Genomic DNA, 13,916 nt, shown 5'->3' with positions numbered 1-13,916 from the left:
GTTGAGGGTTAAAAGTTATCACTTAATTCTCAGAAATGGGAGCTCCCATCATTCCGATTGAATTATTTCAAATTCATGCCCTCCAATAATTGAGTCATACTTTTCATTACTGAACGATTACTTTGGTATTTTGCTGAATCCAAAATAACCGTAATCATCATCGTTGAGGTTCCAATCAAGCAGAAACAGAATAATTCTTCCTTGGGTGCAGTGCAGCAAATGTCAAAAATGTTGGAAGCCTTTACTTGATGAGAGATCTTTCCGTGCATAAGAGTCTCGCCCAACTCTGTTGTAGCCTTGCAAGCCAAAATGCATAAAGCCTTCTGAAGACTTGCACTTTGAGTTACCGTTTTTCAATTTGCGAATTGTGGTCACACTCATTTTCCTAACTAAGGGCGCGTCTATCACCGCCAATTTTAAAATTGAAGGCGTCAATCACAATCAGTGGCAAAGAAGCTGATTCTCAATGGGGACGCTCTGGCAACCGAAATTCACAAAATTACACCCTTTGACGTATGATTTTGCGCTTGATTAGATTTCTATTTCATCGCGGCCAGTGAGGCCTTTGAAGTTTCCCAACAATCGATCAAGAAGACGATCACGGGGTGAAACAAAAGTTAGCTCTTGGGAGTGAAAATAGGGGAATAATTTACATAGATGGATTGACCCACACACGTGTAATAATTTGGTTCCACAGGAGTTCCACATCAATTAGGTTCATCCTGCGTTAGATAATATGTCAGCATTTTGCTTCAGCCTTTGGACTCCTGAAGAATATGCTTGATTCGCTGTATTTGAGAGAGGAGAAATAAATGGGAAAACGTGAGGAAACCATTCGAGCTATTAATGAGGAAAGAAGATCTCTAATGCGCCACGAGCCCATCTTTAAGAGCAAGCGTATATGAGTACTTCATTTCAATACAAGCATCTCCTAAGGTTTAAGTTTGATCGCAGAGAAATCCTATTGAACTTCTTCACACCCTGTTCAAAGACGTCTGTCTGGCTTACCAAGGAGAAAGACGCCATCAAATCATGAATCGACTTAGTTGGAAAGCTCAAGCATCAAAGATGGCACTAACAACTACTTTCCTATTCGACTCTGCTAATGCCAAGAAATGTTGGCGCTGGTCTTCTTGTGCTGACAGGGCATTCAAATTGCTCAAAAGGAGCCACGCCCAAAACACATGTCATTTGAAAATCAAAATTCAAATGAGACCAACGCTTCGTTGAACTTTCGTCGATGCAGAATATTCACGATCAAATCAGTCTCTGTGAGGATTAATCAGATTACTCAAAACAGCACCCTTTGGGTGAAAGCCTTTCAAAAGTACCTTCGTTGGTTTCGACATCAAGATTGATTATTTATGAGAGCACTGTGGCAAACAGCCAACCTTGAAAGGGTTCGATGACGAAGGGCTTGTCTCTAACAAAAGTCCCTACGATAAATTGAGCCATGCCAACATGATTTGAGGAATTGTAAAAGCACGTGGGTGGGAGCTTACCCTTGGTCATCCTGCAACCGGCTTTGTTTGCCTTAGATGAAAGACGATATGTCGATCATTGGGGTAAGAAGATCATTCCTTTTATGATAGGATTCTGAATGGATAACACTTTGCTTTCAACACCAGTCAAAAACAAGGAGGCGTGAAGAACGATAGAGAAAATGCCTGAATGCTTTGAAATCGGGTTTTCCCGCTATTGGGTTTTACCTCCCTCTCAACAAAAACCCAAGCTGAAATGCATGTTTTGATTTTTTCCCTACAGCTGAAGAGCAAAGAATTGCAAATTGAATACAATTGAAGACAAACCGATTTTTCCCTCCTTCTCGAAGATATCGTTGCGGATTTAATCCAAGGTGTCGGAGCTCGTTGGTCATATTTTGCTTTTTTGAGATATTTTTTCTCCTTCGCTCGAAATGACGGCACTGTGGGCTATGAAATCGGTGGATGCATTTCTAATTGAACGAGGACGCTATAGAACTTGACAATCGCAAACAAACCGAAAGATCCCTCAAGAGGCGAGTGCCCGAAAGTGTCAACCAGGTTCTTTCAATTTGAAGTTATGTTTGAATAAGCACACAACATTCATGATAAGGAATAGCCTGTTCTTCAATATCATACTTTTAGATGCTCAATTAGCGACACGGTCGAAAAGAAACCTTTAAAATCCCAACACATTGAAAACGATATTATTTATTATGAATTTGATTGAGTTCGCTCACAATTTCAACTTGGTCACACTCGACCTGGAGCCAGCCATGAACAAATTTTGTCCATTTCCGCTTCTCCTCATGTTCTTACTAAAAACATAACTCAACATCTTTCTCCTTATCTTCCTTGAGGTCCCCATGATCTGGTCACCCCTCAGTCAGTTTGATCACTTTGGCCGGTGAAAGGGGGCCACTCAATGTGGCAAGATGGTAATTCCTCTCGGAGTCTCTGGAGAACACGTTCAGGATTGTCCACATTACCCAAGTTGTCCAACGAGAGGTGCCGTAACTTTTTCAATTTTCTCAAACTTGAGACGCCCTCATCTGTCACGGTGCCGTTATCACTTACTTCCAAGCTTTCGAGTCGGTCGTGACAGATAGAGGCCAAAAGCGCGAGGGCATAGTCATCGACAGATCTGAAAAAAAGAGAGCATCTTGCTTGAAACAAACAAGGTAGAAAAAAGGCACTCCGTTTCCTTTCTTTCGCACGTCCACACGGAAGCAGGATACAAAGTGAGGAAATGTGAATGACCCTTGGGGGGTTTCACGTCCATTTTGCGACAACCTCGGCATTGGAGGACTTAGTACCCCAACTTACCATGGCATCTCTCAGAAAAGTCCAAGGGATTATGGTACTGCTCATATTTACAACTACCGGGACCATATATCATACAACAAATGCCTTTTTCGGAGTCCCCAGGACTACTCCCAAGCTCCAGACATCGGCCCTCGCTCATCGAGTCAGGTCTTTTGCCTTTTGCCGTCTGTCTTCTGCGTAAAACAAGACGTGAGTGTTACGAAGCCGTTCACTTGAGAAATGGCCCTTCTTTGTGATACTTTCGAGACAGCTAGCTTTTGCAGCATCACTAACAGACCTCAAACGAGGCAAACTGGACATTGGAGGACTTGTTTCAAAACACAGGCGGACAATTGCGATAAAATGCATTATTTTCATCAAACGTTCTGGCGATTTCTTCAATTTTACAATAGACGGTTTTCATGTCGGCCACCCCATGAGATGAGTGAATATTACAAGTCCTTTCAATGGAGGGAGATCTATCGTGGTGCGCTTTGGTCAGTGATAGAAAATGACCGATGGTGATGGGATAGCTTTAGGAAAGTCCAACAACACTATCTTTCTTTGCGGAACAACATAATACAATGAAAGGCAGGGATTCTTCTCTAATCAGTAAACTGAATACAGTAGAATATAACTAACATATTTGGTCGTGTTGAGACCCTTGAAAACTGACAACATTTCTCTTACACATTATACTCGTAGATACAGATATAATCATCAGAAAGTTCTTGAAGAGGTCGTGGTAGAAATGTCTGAACCCGTCTCATTGGGTCTTATTTTCTACTGTTTGAACTGATGAGGCAACCGAACCCCTCAAACTAAGTAGGTACGCACTACGTACAATACTTCCAAAACGTTTCGACGAAATTGAATCGACTCGCTTCACTCACGTGGCATTCTTCAATTTGATTTTCTTTAACTCTGTCAATCCTTTCAGGTAGTCAAATCCCACATTCATGATACAGGAGTCGGTTCCATCAATCTCTTCGATTTTGGTCGACCTTGAAGGTGTCCGGGGTAACGCGTTGTAGTCGGTGAACACCGCTTGTGAGCCTTTCCAAACCACGCCACCTCCACATCTTAGGAGCCATTCAGCACAAGCTCGATCCGGGCCCACGGCCGCGACCCGGTCTGAATCGTACTAGAAAATGAAATTAGATTCATTGAACTGATGAGCCAAATTAAAAGTTGGTTCTTTTTGCGGTATCGTTATAATGGGTTTGTCTGGGCTTAACATTGTGGGATGAAGAAATCCTGGTAATTGCAGGCGTTAGTGAAGTTGGAATTCAAACTTTAGAAATAAAACGCCTAGACCTGTTCACAATTGATAACGATGTTTGCACGACGTTGACTCGACAAAATTGTCTGAAGACCTCTCTAACAGTGGATATTTACAGGAGTGATTTTATGATCAACGACCCCAAGTCCGGCAGCAAAATGGAAAACGCTCGCATGACCATCAAGAACCTCTATGAGGCCTGCTACCCGACTAAATACATTGCTAAGAGGGTCAGCCACAGTTTGAATGCTGTTTGCAAGGTCATGAGGGTGATTAAGGAGCGGAACGGGGACACCAGGGCGGCCGCAAGGTCCGGCAGGCCGAGGGCTGCCATCACGCTCACCAACATCAACAAGGTCATGGTTATGTCCTTATGGCTTTTGGCCTGATTTTCTGATGGAAATATAATGCCCCTTGCGTTCATCCACACGGTCAAGGTCATACAGAAGTACATGGAGGAAAGATGGGGCAAGGAGAGCTTCTGAGGCAAGGAGAGCTTCTGGGGCAAGGATGAGTGGGCACCAGCTCCCCTGACTTGAAACCGATGGACTTCTGGGTGTGGGCGTCCCTGGAGGCTGTGAGCAATGCCAGGCGCAAGCCTAACCTTGAGGCTCTTAAGGAGGTCAATAGGACCAAGTGGGACATAGTCCTGAGCCCAGAGGCTGTCCGCAAAGCGTGCAGCTCGGTCAAGACCAGAATGACCAGAGTTGCATTCGCATATGGTGCCTTAATAATATAGTTCAAACTTATATTTCTTAAAACCTTTACAGTCCGATTCCGACAAAAAAAAATGCAAACTTAGCCAAGTATGCACTTCTCATGATGTAAATTTGGTTGCTCTCGATCGGGTAGTTAATAAGAAAGAGTCTTGTTTACAACATTCTAAGCTTTTGACTTGTCCTGTATATTCAAAGCCTGCCAAATTCGCCAGCTCTAATGAATGTTGAGTTAAATGAAAAATCATAAATACCCACCTTGAACTGCAAGGGATTCTTTTTTCAGCTGTAAGGAAGTTCGCAAAAATCAAATAAAATCTGCAGGAAAGGACTAAAATGTAAAAAAAAGATTGAAATTATTTGGAAATGAAAAATGGTCAATAAAAGTTGGAAAATGCTAGACTTGGCCGAAACTGTTTTTGTGTCTCAAATTGTCCTCAAAAAGAATAACATTTAGCTTTAGGGGAGTGGGACACTGCATCTTATATCAGGTTAGTTGTTTCTCAGGAAGCCAAAACAGAAAAGATAATTAGACCCTTCATTATAGCGCTCTAAATAAGAAAATTAATAGTCTACATCTTGAACAATTTCCCCTCGAATTTAGATGCTTTTGAATAGGGGCCCTTTCTTGTAACGTCAGACTGCCCCCCAAAACTGGAAGAGGCACAGTGGATTGCTAAATAAACTACTTGTGATATGCCATGAAAGCGATATCTTTTCCGGACATTATTTGACACGAGTCACTCACTAATCATACCTAAGATTATGATAGAATTAGCCGAAAACAGCACAAACGCATGATAATTCAAAAGACAGAAAGCGGCCCAATCGGCCCGCTATTTGCCAGAATCTGAGTGACAAAGCGCCCTCTGAAGTACAGAACGTAAACCACACTTCGTGCAGCGTAAGGCGTCCATTGGCGGCTGATATGGACACAACACATCCTTGGAATAAAAAAATGCCCCAAAAGTGTTTGATAATGATCCAACTAACCGCAAGAAGTTTTAGTGGCCATTACTTCTTAAAGACAACCTCAAACATACTTGACAGGCATCAAAAATATCTTTCTTAATAAAACTTTCTTCTTTTTAGTCGGAGGTTGACCTTCGAAACATGACTATTTCTGGAAAGGAGCTGAATATGCATTTGACTCAACGAGTTCCCACACTGACATCCGTGAAAAGGCAAGGATCCAGATAATTAGAGGCAAGAATTTCCTCCGTTATGTTCTAAGGTCAGGAGGTGTATAACCTTGAACGCACGTGCGGTTTTAATTTAGGCATTATAATTTTTGGCCAATTGACCTTGTCTTAGGATAATAAATTGTCATGGTTGAGCCACACCGATATTCTCAACCCTAAAAAAGAGTCCGAGATTCAATACATTCAATGCATACTATATTAGTTACCTTTTCAATAAGATTAATGAACGTGACATTTATTGTAAAAATAAAATGAAGGAATTTTGCATAGAAAGTGAGAATCGTCTGAGCTTCGACATTTCAATCAGACTCACACAAATCAATGTCCAATTTGTTTATACAGCCCGCTTGGGAAACATATCTAACGCCAAATTCCTTTTTCCTCTCGCTGAAAAACTCTAGATTCCTAAACCAAGGTGTTTTTTTCTAGATGCAGAGAATTTGGCATCGTTTAAGTTACGAAATCGAAGTCAAGGAACTCATTCAATTTCAAGTCAGGAGCAAAGACGCAGCAGTAAAGAAGGAAATAAAAGCAATGCGTTTCAATCCGGGCTCTCCATAAACTGATCCATAAATGGAGATATATCTCTCCAACAATGGGTTGAAAGATTTGCTTGAAAATAACGGAAAAAGAATTGTAAAGCAAGCAATGAGGCACCCATTTGAGGCCATCAATCAGAATAGAGTATGGAACAGCACCCTTGCGCTAGCTATTGCAGATTCAGATAGTTCCCGCGAACATACTCGGTTCACTCACAAAAAACTAAAGAGATAATTCTGCACGAAAACATAACTACGGGAGTGATTTCTCCTCGTCAGAGAACCTACCTGGCCCACCATGAAGGACAATTGACACCCTGCTTCACATTTTGAAACTTAACAGAACCGAAATAAAGTCATTTTTAAAAGACTTCGCCACTACTAGCCATGACAATGAGAGAAAAAGAGCATTAGTGATTTCAAATTTGCTTTCACAATGGAACTTTCATGTTTGGGTCCTGCTTGTCACTTATTTCGAGGCTACTGAAGCCTGACTATTTTATAGCTTTTGATTAGTCCTGAAACAAGGTAACACATTGAGTCAAGTCTAAAAACTTTGAATTGTTTGCTTTAGGTAACGCCTTTAGGTAAAGTCGGTTAAAGCTATGGGCAAAGGCATCAATGGCACTAAAAATTGACAAGGAGATAAAAACAAGGTAGCTTTGTTTCAGATTTTCAGATTGAGAGGCGATGATGCTTCAGTCAATGAATGTTGTATCATTTAACTCGTCAAGCTTTTGGAGGGGTTTAATGCAATCTAAATTCAGGACACAATCCTAAACATTGCACCTTCTTTTCAAAATAGTAAGCCATTTGGAACTTCGGGCTGAAGTTGATCTGTGATGAGTGGTGGCCAGTGCTCGATAATTTATTTTAGGGCCAAACAATCTTAACAAAGAAAATTTTATAAGCATGACATAATTCTTGAAGTCTCTTTAAAGGTAAGAAAAAGACATGAAAAGACTGTAGTGTATTTCAATTATTTGGGTCGTTATTGCTCTTAGTAGGGACTCGTCCAATTCCCATGGGAATGCTCTGATTCTCCAATTAGACCTTTTATTTAGATCAGTCGTACAATGTCTTTGCTCCGATGAACTTCTTGTAACCATTATCATTATCCAGGTACCCCCGTTGATAAATAGATATGGCAAAACTGTTTTTAAAGTTTTGTGCATAAGTTTGAATCAAAGACAAAAACTGCATGATTTTCAGAATGTCAAAGGGTCTCTTTCGAAATCATCAGGGCAGTACTAACGAAATTACAAAACGCAACTGCAGTATTTCGTTCCTTTTTTCGAAAAAGAAATTGCAGTCGCATTGTCGCTCCAGAGTGACTTTAAATCTTCAGTTTCTCTTTTGGCAACTGAGGAAAATTAAAGCTTTTAGGCGATCTTAACAGAAATGTTATTTTTTTATATTTCACAAAGAAGGAAGCTCGGGCCAGAGAACTATAATTGATTTTAAGAGCAATGAGTGTGTTTGTGGTAAAAAATCTTGTTTATTTGCACTGCTTTATTGTTCGAATCTTCTAATTCAAATTCCGTTGAACTAAAAGACTTGAATCAGAGCAAATTTTTCCTTTGGCTTGAGTATGTGGCACCAAATTTCTCATTTCTCCCTATATCCACCCATGACTTCAAGCACAGGGAAGTTTTACAAGCTCGAAATTTCTAATAATGTTTTTCCATCATGACTTTTTGTATCATGGTTGCAAATGTTCAAGGCTTATTTGCGGAGGCCAGGAAAAAATCACAGTTTTAGATGTGAAATAGATAAACAATATGTACTCCAGAAGATATACTACTACCAATATTGGGTAAATATCTTAGAAGACGCTAAATATTTGGAAAATGTTTAAAATTTTGAATCAAATTATGTCGAAGATTTAATTCTGAAACGTTTTCGAAGACAGTTTCAAATAACAACGAAAAAAGTAAAACCGAAGTCAGCAAGTCAGTTTATTTACTTTTTTTTTTTTAAGCAAACTTCATTTTGCAACGTAACCTAATTTATAATACCTTAACTTTGTCCGGATTCGAAATCCACGCCCTGAACATTGCTATTTTGACTTTTTAAATATGCCTTTTACCTCCCAAGTTTTAAATTTTAAAATGGCATGAGGCTTGTTATCCCCATAGAATTCATTCTTCTGACACGGTGGTTATAATTCCTGATTAAGTGATTGCTCAAATGCCAAGACTTCTAGTTGCCAATTTCTTTGCTAAATAAACAAAAGGAGCAATTTTTGTTTCTAAAGTATCTTTAAAAGTAGCTCATATTAGTATATAAATGCACTTAAAATACATTTTTAAGTATCTTAGTGCAAAACCTAGCCAAACAATATTATCAGAACTCATAGTTATGCACTGATATCAAATTTTATCAATATCTATTCAGCAGATGCTTAGTTATTACACTTTGAAAGTTGCATTTTGCAATAAAATAGATCAAAAAATGACATAAACCTAACTTAGTTAATTGCAAAAAACAAATGATGTGCTTTTATGATAGCATGAAAATAAATGATATTCTTTCAGTTTCATAAACATTTCCCTAAAGCCTAAAATAAATTAATATAGGCACCTAAAATCTCCTAAGTATTTGAAATTTCCAATTATTATTTCTTAAACTTGGCATGGTAGACTAGCCAATCTTATGGTTGAAATTTTACAAGGATACATCTGCCAGTTTAATTTTCAAATTTGCCACTTTTTGCACGGATTATTTTCTACTTACCAAAAGTATTTTCATCAAATGGTACAAAAAATGTCTTAAACTTCACGATCACAAATAAATGAACTCATGGTTAACGATTATGATATTACAGTTATGAATGTTTTATTTTAAGTAAGTTTTAAATGATATTATATACTATTTTTTGGTTGTTCTGCATGCTTTTGAGAAATGGAACGTTTTCATTTATTTTTGGGACATTGAAAAAGCAAATTATATTTCTTGGCAATTTCTGTAAGGTATAACCAGAGCATTTTGCAGCCAAATTTGGTGCAAATTACAACTTTTGAAGGGTAATATATCAGAGCCTGTTCAATGGATTTTTATGAAATTTGAATTGAAGACATAACTAAGGATGCTCACAATGTCTATTAACAACGATTTTAAAAATACTATCTTCTAATAGGTTTTCAGTGGATTAATATCCTTATAAGAGCTTATCTTAATGAAACATACTCTTTCAAACTTGATCCTTGTGCTGTTTCAACAAGGAAAAACGCAATTAGAATGCTTGGCATTTGAGCACAATCTTTTTAAGTGTAGTCGGAACCACCGTGCTGAAGTAAGTTCTGAAACTGACCATTGCTTCCTGAGGCTATAATTGAGTCAACTCATGTAAAGACAAAAGCATTTGATTCATTGGAATTGGAATTTGTCATTTTCCCCCACCACTCTCGTTGTTCAGTGGTGATGTCGTCCTTGGCTTAACCAAACGAAAATGGTCAAGATTGAACGTAATGTAGTGCTAAGCAAATAAATAGTTTCCAGTCTCATTAGTGTAACATGATGGCAAGAAAGCTTCAAATTTTCCGACTGTTTGAATCAAAAATATAACCATCATTCAGTAAAGAATAAATCTTGATGAGGCAAACCCGAAAATACTTGTCACCGAGTAATGCCATTACATTTTTGGGCGAATAACGGTTGTGTAACGAATTACTCTATTAAAGTAATTGTATCTGCAATCCATTCCTTTGATTGAGAAACAACTAGCGCCCTGGAAATAGTCCACGGCTTTCTAACTCTTTCTATGGCAACATAATTCCAATCCAGTGTTTTCTCGAGTAAGTCACATGGTCTGTGTCTTTGTCCAATATTGCGAGATGCAAAATTTTAACATCACCATCCGGGGGAGGAGCTGGAATACCATTTTTCTTCAAATTTCATTGTGTCAGAATTTGTTTTGCCCGACGAACACGTTAATTTTTTACCTTCTTTGTTCATTTCACGGGCTTTTCTAACCGCTGAAGGGAATGTAATCCCCAGTATTATTCTGAACGAACCTTCCCTGAACATTTTACAGTGTCAATGTCTTCCATCTCTCCCAATACGAGAACTCTCTCATTCCAACAATGTTCCTAGTGCAACATATCGTACGTTTAAGTCCAGAGATAGTATCACGATGCTAACTCTGTACAAGTCGATTTTTCATCCACATCTTGAATATGCTTTACCCATTTGGGCGCCAATGAGTTCAGCAGGTTTGCAAAAGGTCGAGCAAGTCCAAAGATGTTTCACTAGGAACATCACAGGAATGAGAGAGCTCTCATATTGGGAAAGGTTAGAACGGTTGGGATTGTACAGTACTCGGAGAAGGTACGAAAGGTATCTGATATTGTACGTTTTCAAAAGTATCCATGAGCTTTGTCCCAACCCAGGGTTTAGGGTCAATTCTAGTGACCGTAGAGGCTTAATGTGCGTTTTGAGAGCACCTTCAAGTCTTCGAGAATCCAGGCTAGTTTGAACAATGAAGTCCACATCTCTTCTTTCTCGGGCTCCTTCATTGTTTAATTTGCTTCTCTTTCATATTTGTAGGGAATACGTAGGTCTTGTTGATCCGGTTGCATCTTTTAAGTCAGACTTGGGCAAGTTTTTAGATAGCATTCCAGATCAACCCTACATTCAAGAACTAGCTCGGTCTGCCAACACAAATTCGTTGGAAGACCAAATATTATATAAGGATTGAAAGGTAATAAATAGGCGAATTATAACTTTTCATTTTTTAGTATTGGGGATTACATTCTCTGTAACGGTTAGAAAAGCCCGTGAAAAACCAGACCAAACCAAAAAAAACCTTTGACTTGCTAGACCTTTTGTAAACTTAATGAACTCATTGGAGCCTAAATGGTTGAAGCATATTCCATATGTGGCTAAACAATCGACTTGTACAGAGTTAGCATCGCAATACTTTCTCTGGACTTAAGCGTCCGATATATCCAATCACACATTTGAAAAGCTTTATCCACCTTCAACTGGATATGCTCATCGAACTTTCCATTATTTTGGAGGACTATACCTCAATCTTTCATAGATGAGACCTGCTCAATATCTTAACCTCCATTATCTACGAGTGGAGTATTCAAAGGAGTTGACCCAAAGGTCATTGAACGGAGTTGAAGGTCCATATTACTCTCAGTTACCCAAGAGTAAATTCTTTCTAGGCCCTTTGCAAGGCTAGTGGAATCTTGGCCATTTCCACCAGAAACTAACTCAGTGTCGTCAGCATAGGAAGAGAGACTGGCAGTAATACTAAGCTTTTGAAACGGGGCAACGAATATTATTAAACAGGAGGGGCCCTAAGATGGAACCCTGGGGAACAGCGGACTTGACATCATCTATGTCACTAAGGGATCCCTCGACCTATTCAACAAAAAGCAATTATCTTCTTCATCAAAGGCCTTGGCAAAATTAAGATAGACCACATCAACTGACTCGTGTCTTTCCAGTCCCTCAATGACCTGCTCTAAGAGCTCGATCAGTTGAGTAACCGTGCTAAAATGTGCTCGGAACCCATGCTAGCTAGGAGGAAGGACTTCATTGACCTCAAGAAATTCAACAAGTTTGGACTTCATGATCTTCTACAGCACCTGCGCAATTTTCGAAGTGAGATAAATCGGCCTATAGTTACTGGGGAGCGACTTATCTCCCACTTTAAAAATTGGAACAACGTGAGCTAATTTTAGTGAAGATGGAAACTTGCCCTGATCCAAGATGCAACGCATCAAGTACGAGAAAACAGGAGCAAGAACCAGAGAGCATCTCATCAGAAACTGAGATATCACACCATCAGGGCCAGGAGAGCTCGACAGCTCCCTGTCTCTGATGATGTTTTTGCTGGCAAAAATGTTTCCATTAAAGAGACATTAATATAAAAAATCTTAATTTGATGTTGAAAATAACCTCAATTCTTTTATTCCTCGATTGAGGTAAATGCAATTTGCCTTGAAAAGAACCGAATAATGAATTGTGTAATGCCTGCTTTTTACAGGTTTTACAACGAAGTTTCAATTTTGATCCACAGATTTAAACTATTTGTAAGCCAATATATTGTGCTTAATTTCTGTACTGGGTCGAGTTAGATTGAAGTAATATTTTCAATGCAAACTCACCTCAACATGTGCTTCTATTAACACAATTTAGCTGCTTTTGCTCTCTTAGTTAATAGGCTAGAGCAATTCTTATGGGAGTCTTGTTACAGTTTATTATCCCTTTTGTAAGTGTTTACACTCGATGACATAAGCTTGAACTAGGATTTGGATCAATCGACCCCCATTAACTGTCAAGTTTGTATGTGCACCCATAAGTGATCGAAGTTTATTGTGTATTGTTTGGGACCACCCAAGACATTTTGAAATGTTTAAAGGGTATGTTGGGTGAAAAGACATATTTAACCCTCTATTGGCCGATGAGGGGAAAAGGGATCAAGTAGAAAGAAAAGAAAAGAAGAAACAAAAGGGAGAAAAGTGTTGTTGTTTACCACATGCACATTTTGACATCCGGAAAAAAATGACAAAATGAATTTTTTTTACCTCCTATAGGGTATATAGTGCACGTTTGAAGCGTTGCAGAACTTCAGTGTTTAATCCGTAATTAAGGCCATTCTTTTTTTACCTTATTGAAGACGGAATTGAACCAACCGTAAAATGATCTGGGATTATTGGCTGGTCGAAAGTTGGTTGAACCAATAACTTGATGCCATGAACGTGACAACACGCCCCATGAAGCACGTACTGATCTAGTCATAAGACTTGACATTTTGACACCCAATGGTTTCGAGCATTTAAACTTCTTTGACTATGAACGTTTCCTCAAAACTCAAGAGCCGGAAAATTCAAGATCAGAAATGTTAGACAACCAATGTTTTGGACTCTAAGGCAGGCTTGCGAGCTCTGAATTTTTAATGGAGGCCAAATTCAAGCTCAAAAATAGTCACTTGAAGGCCAGAATGATGACGTCCTGAAACCTGACCCTATTTTCAGTGTCCACTTTGCCATTGGGTCACGCAATAGTGCACAATTACGTGCCCTAAGTACAAATATGAGATTGAGAAAAAACTGGCTAGAAATTCTAATCAAAATCCCCCAAAAATGGCTTTTATAGCGATTTTTTGTCTCTGCCATAGAGTTCCAACAGTAGCCACTTTTGAAACTCTTGGCCTCCGCAAGGGCCCTTGCAGGCAACCCTGTTCTAGTGTCACATTTGCCGCTAGAGTGCAGCACCATACGGCAATTTGAATGTGGAGCTCTTGCCTGTCACCTGGCGAGTTAGTTGGAACTAGAGGGCTTAGCTGGAACATACCCGGTACCCCTAATGGCGGAGTACGGACAAATTTCAAGTGTGGCTTTTATGCGTCAACTTTTTCCTTTTACGCCGTTTGT

At 39.3% G+C, this 13,916-nt stretch overlaps 1 protein-coding gene across 1 annotated transcript; it reads right to left on the bottom strand.

Moving 5' to 3' along the window:
- Positions 1-2,176: 2,176 nt before the first annotated feature.
- On the bottom strand, positions 2,177-13,215 carry LOC131886956 (ATP synthase subunit s, mitochondrial-like; the record flags this gene model as incomplete). Its single annotated transcript, XM_059235434.1, is given in 3 exon segments — positions 2,177-2,625; positions 3,680-3,930; positions 13,150-13,215. Coding segments are annotated over 3 exon segments (579 nt in total), but the record flags the coding sequence as incomplete, so codon positions are not given.
- Between the last annotated feature and the right edge of the window lie 701 nt (positions 13,216-13,916).

This window comes from Tigriopus californicus, chromosome 9 (genome assembly GCF_007210705.1).
Source record: "Tigriopus californicus strain San Diego chromosome 9, Tcal_SD_v2.1, whole genome shotgun sequence".
NCBI classification, from domain to species: domain Eukaryota; kingdom Metazoa; phylum Arthropoda; class Copepoda; order Harpacticoida; family Harpacticidae; genus Tigriopus; species Tigriopus californicus.
Note: the sequence above shows the minus strand (reverse complement) of the source record. Positions and strands in the feature narration are given on the sequence as shown.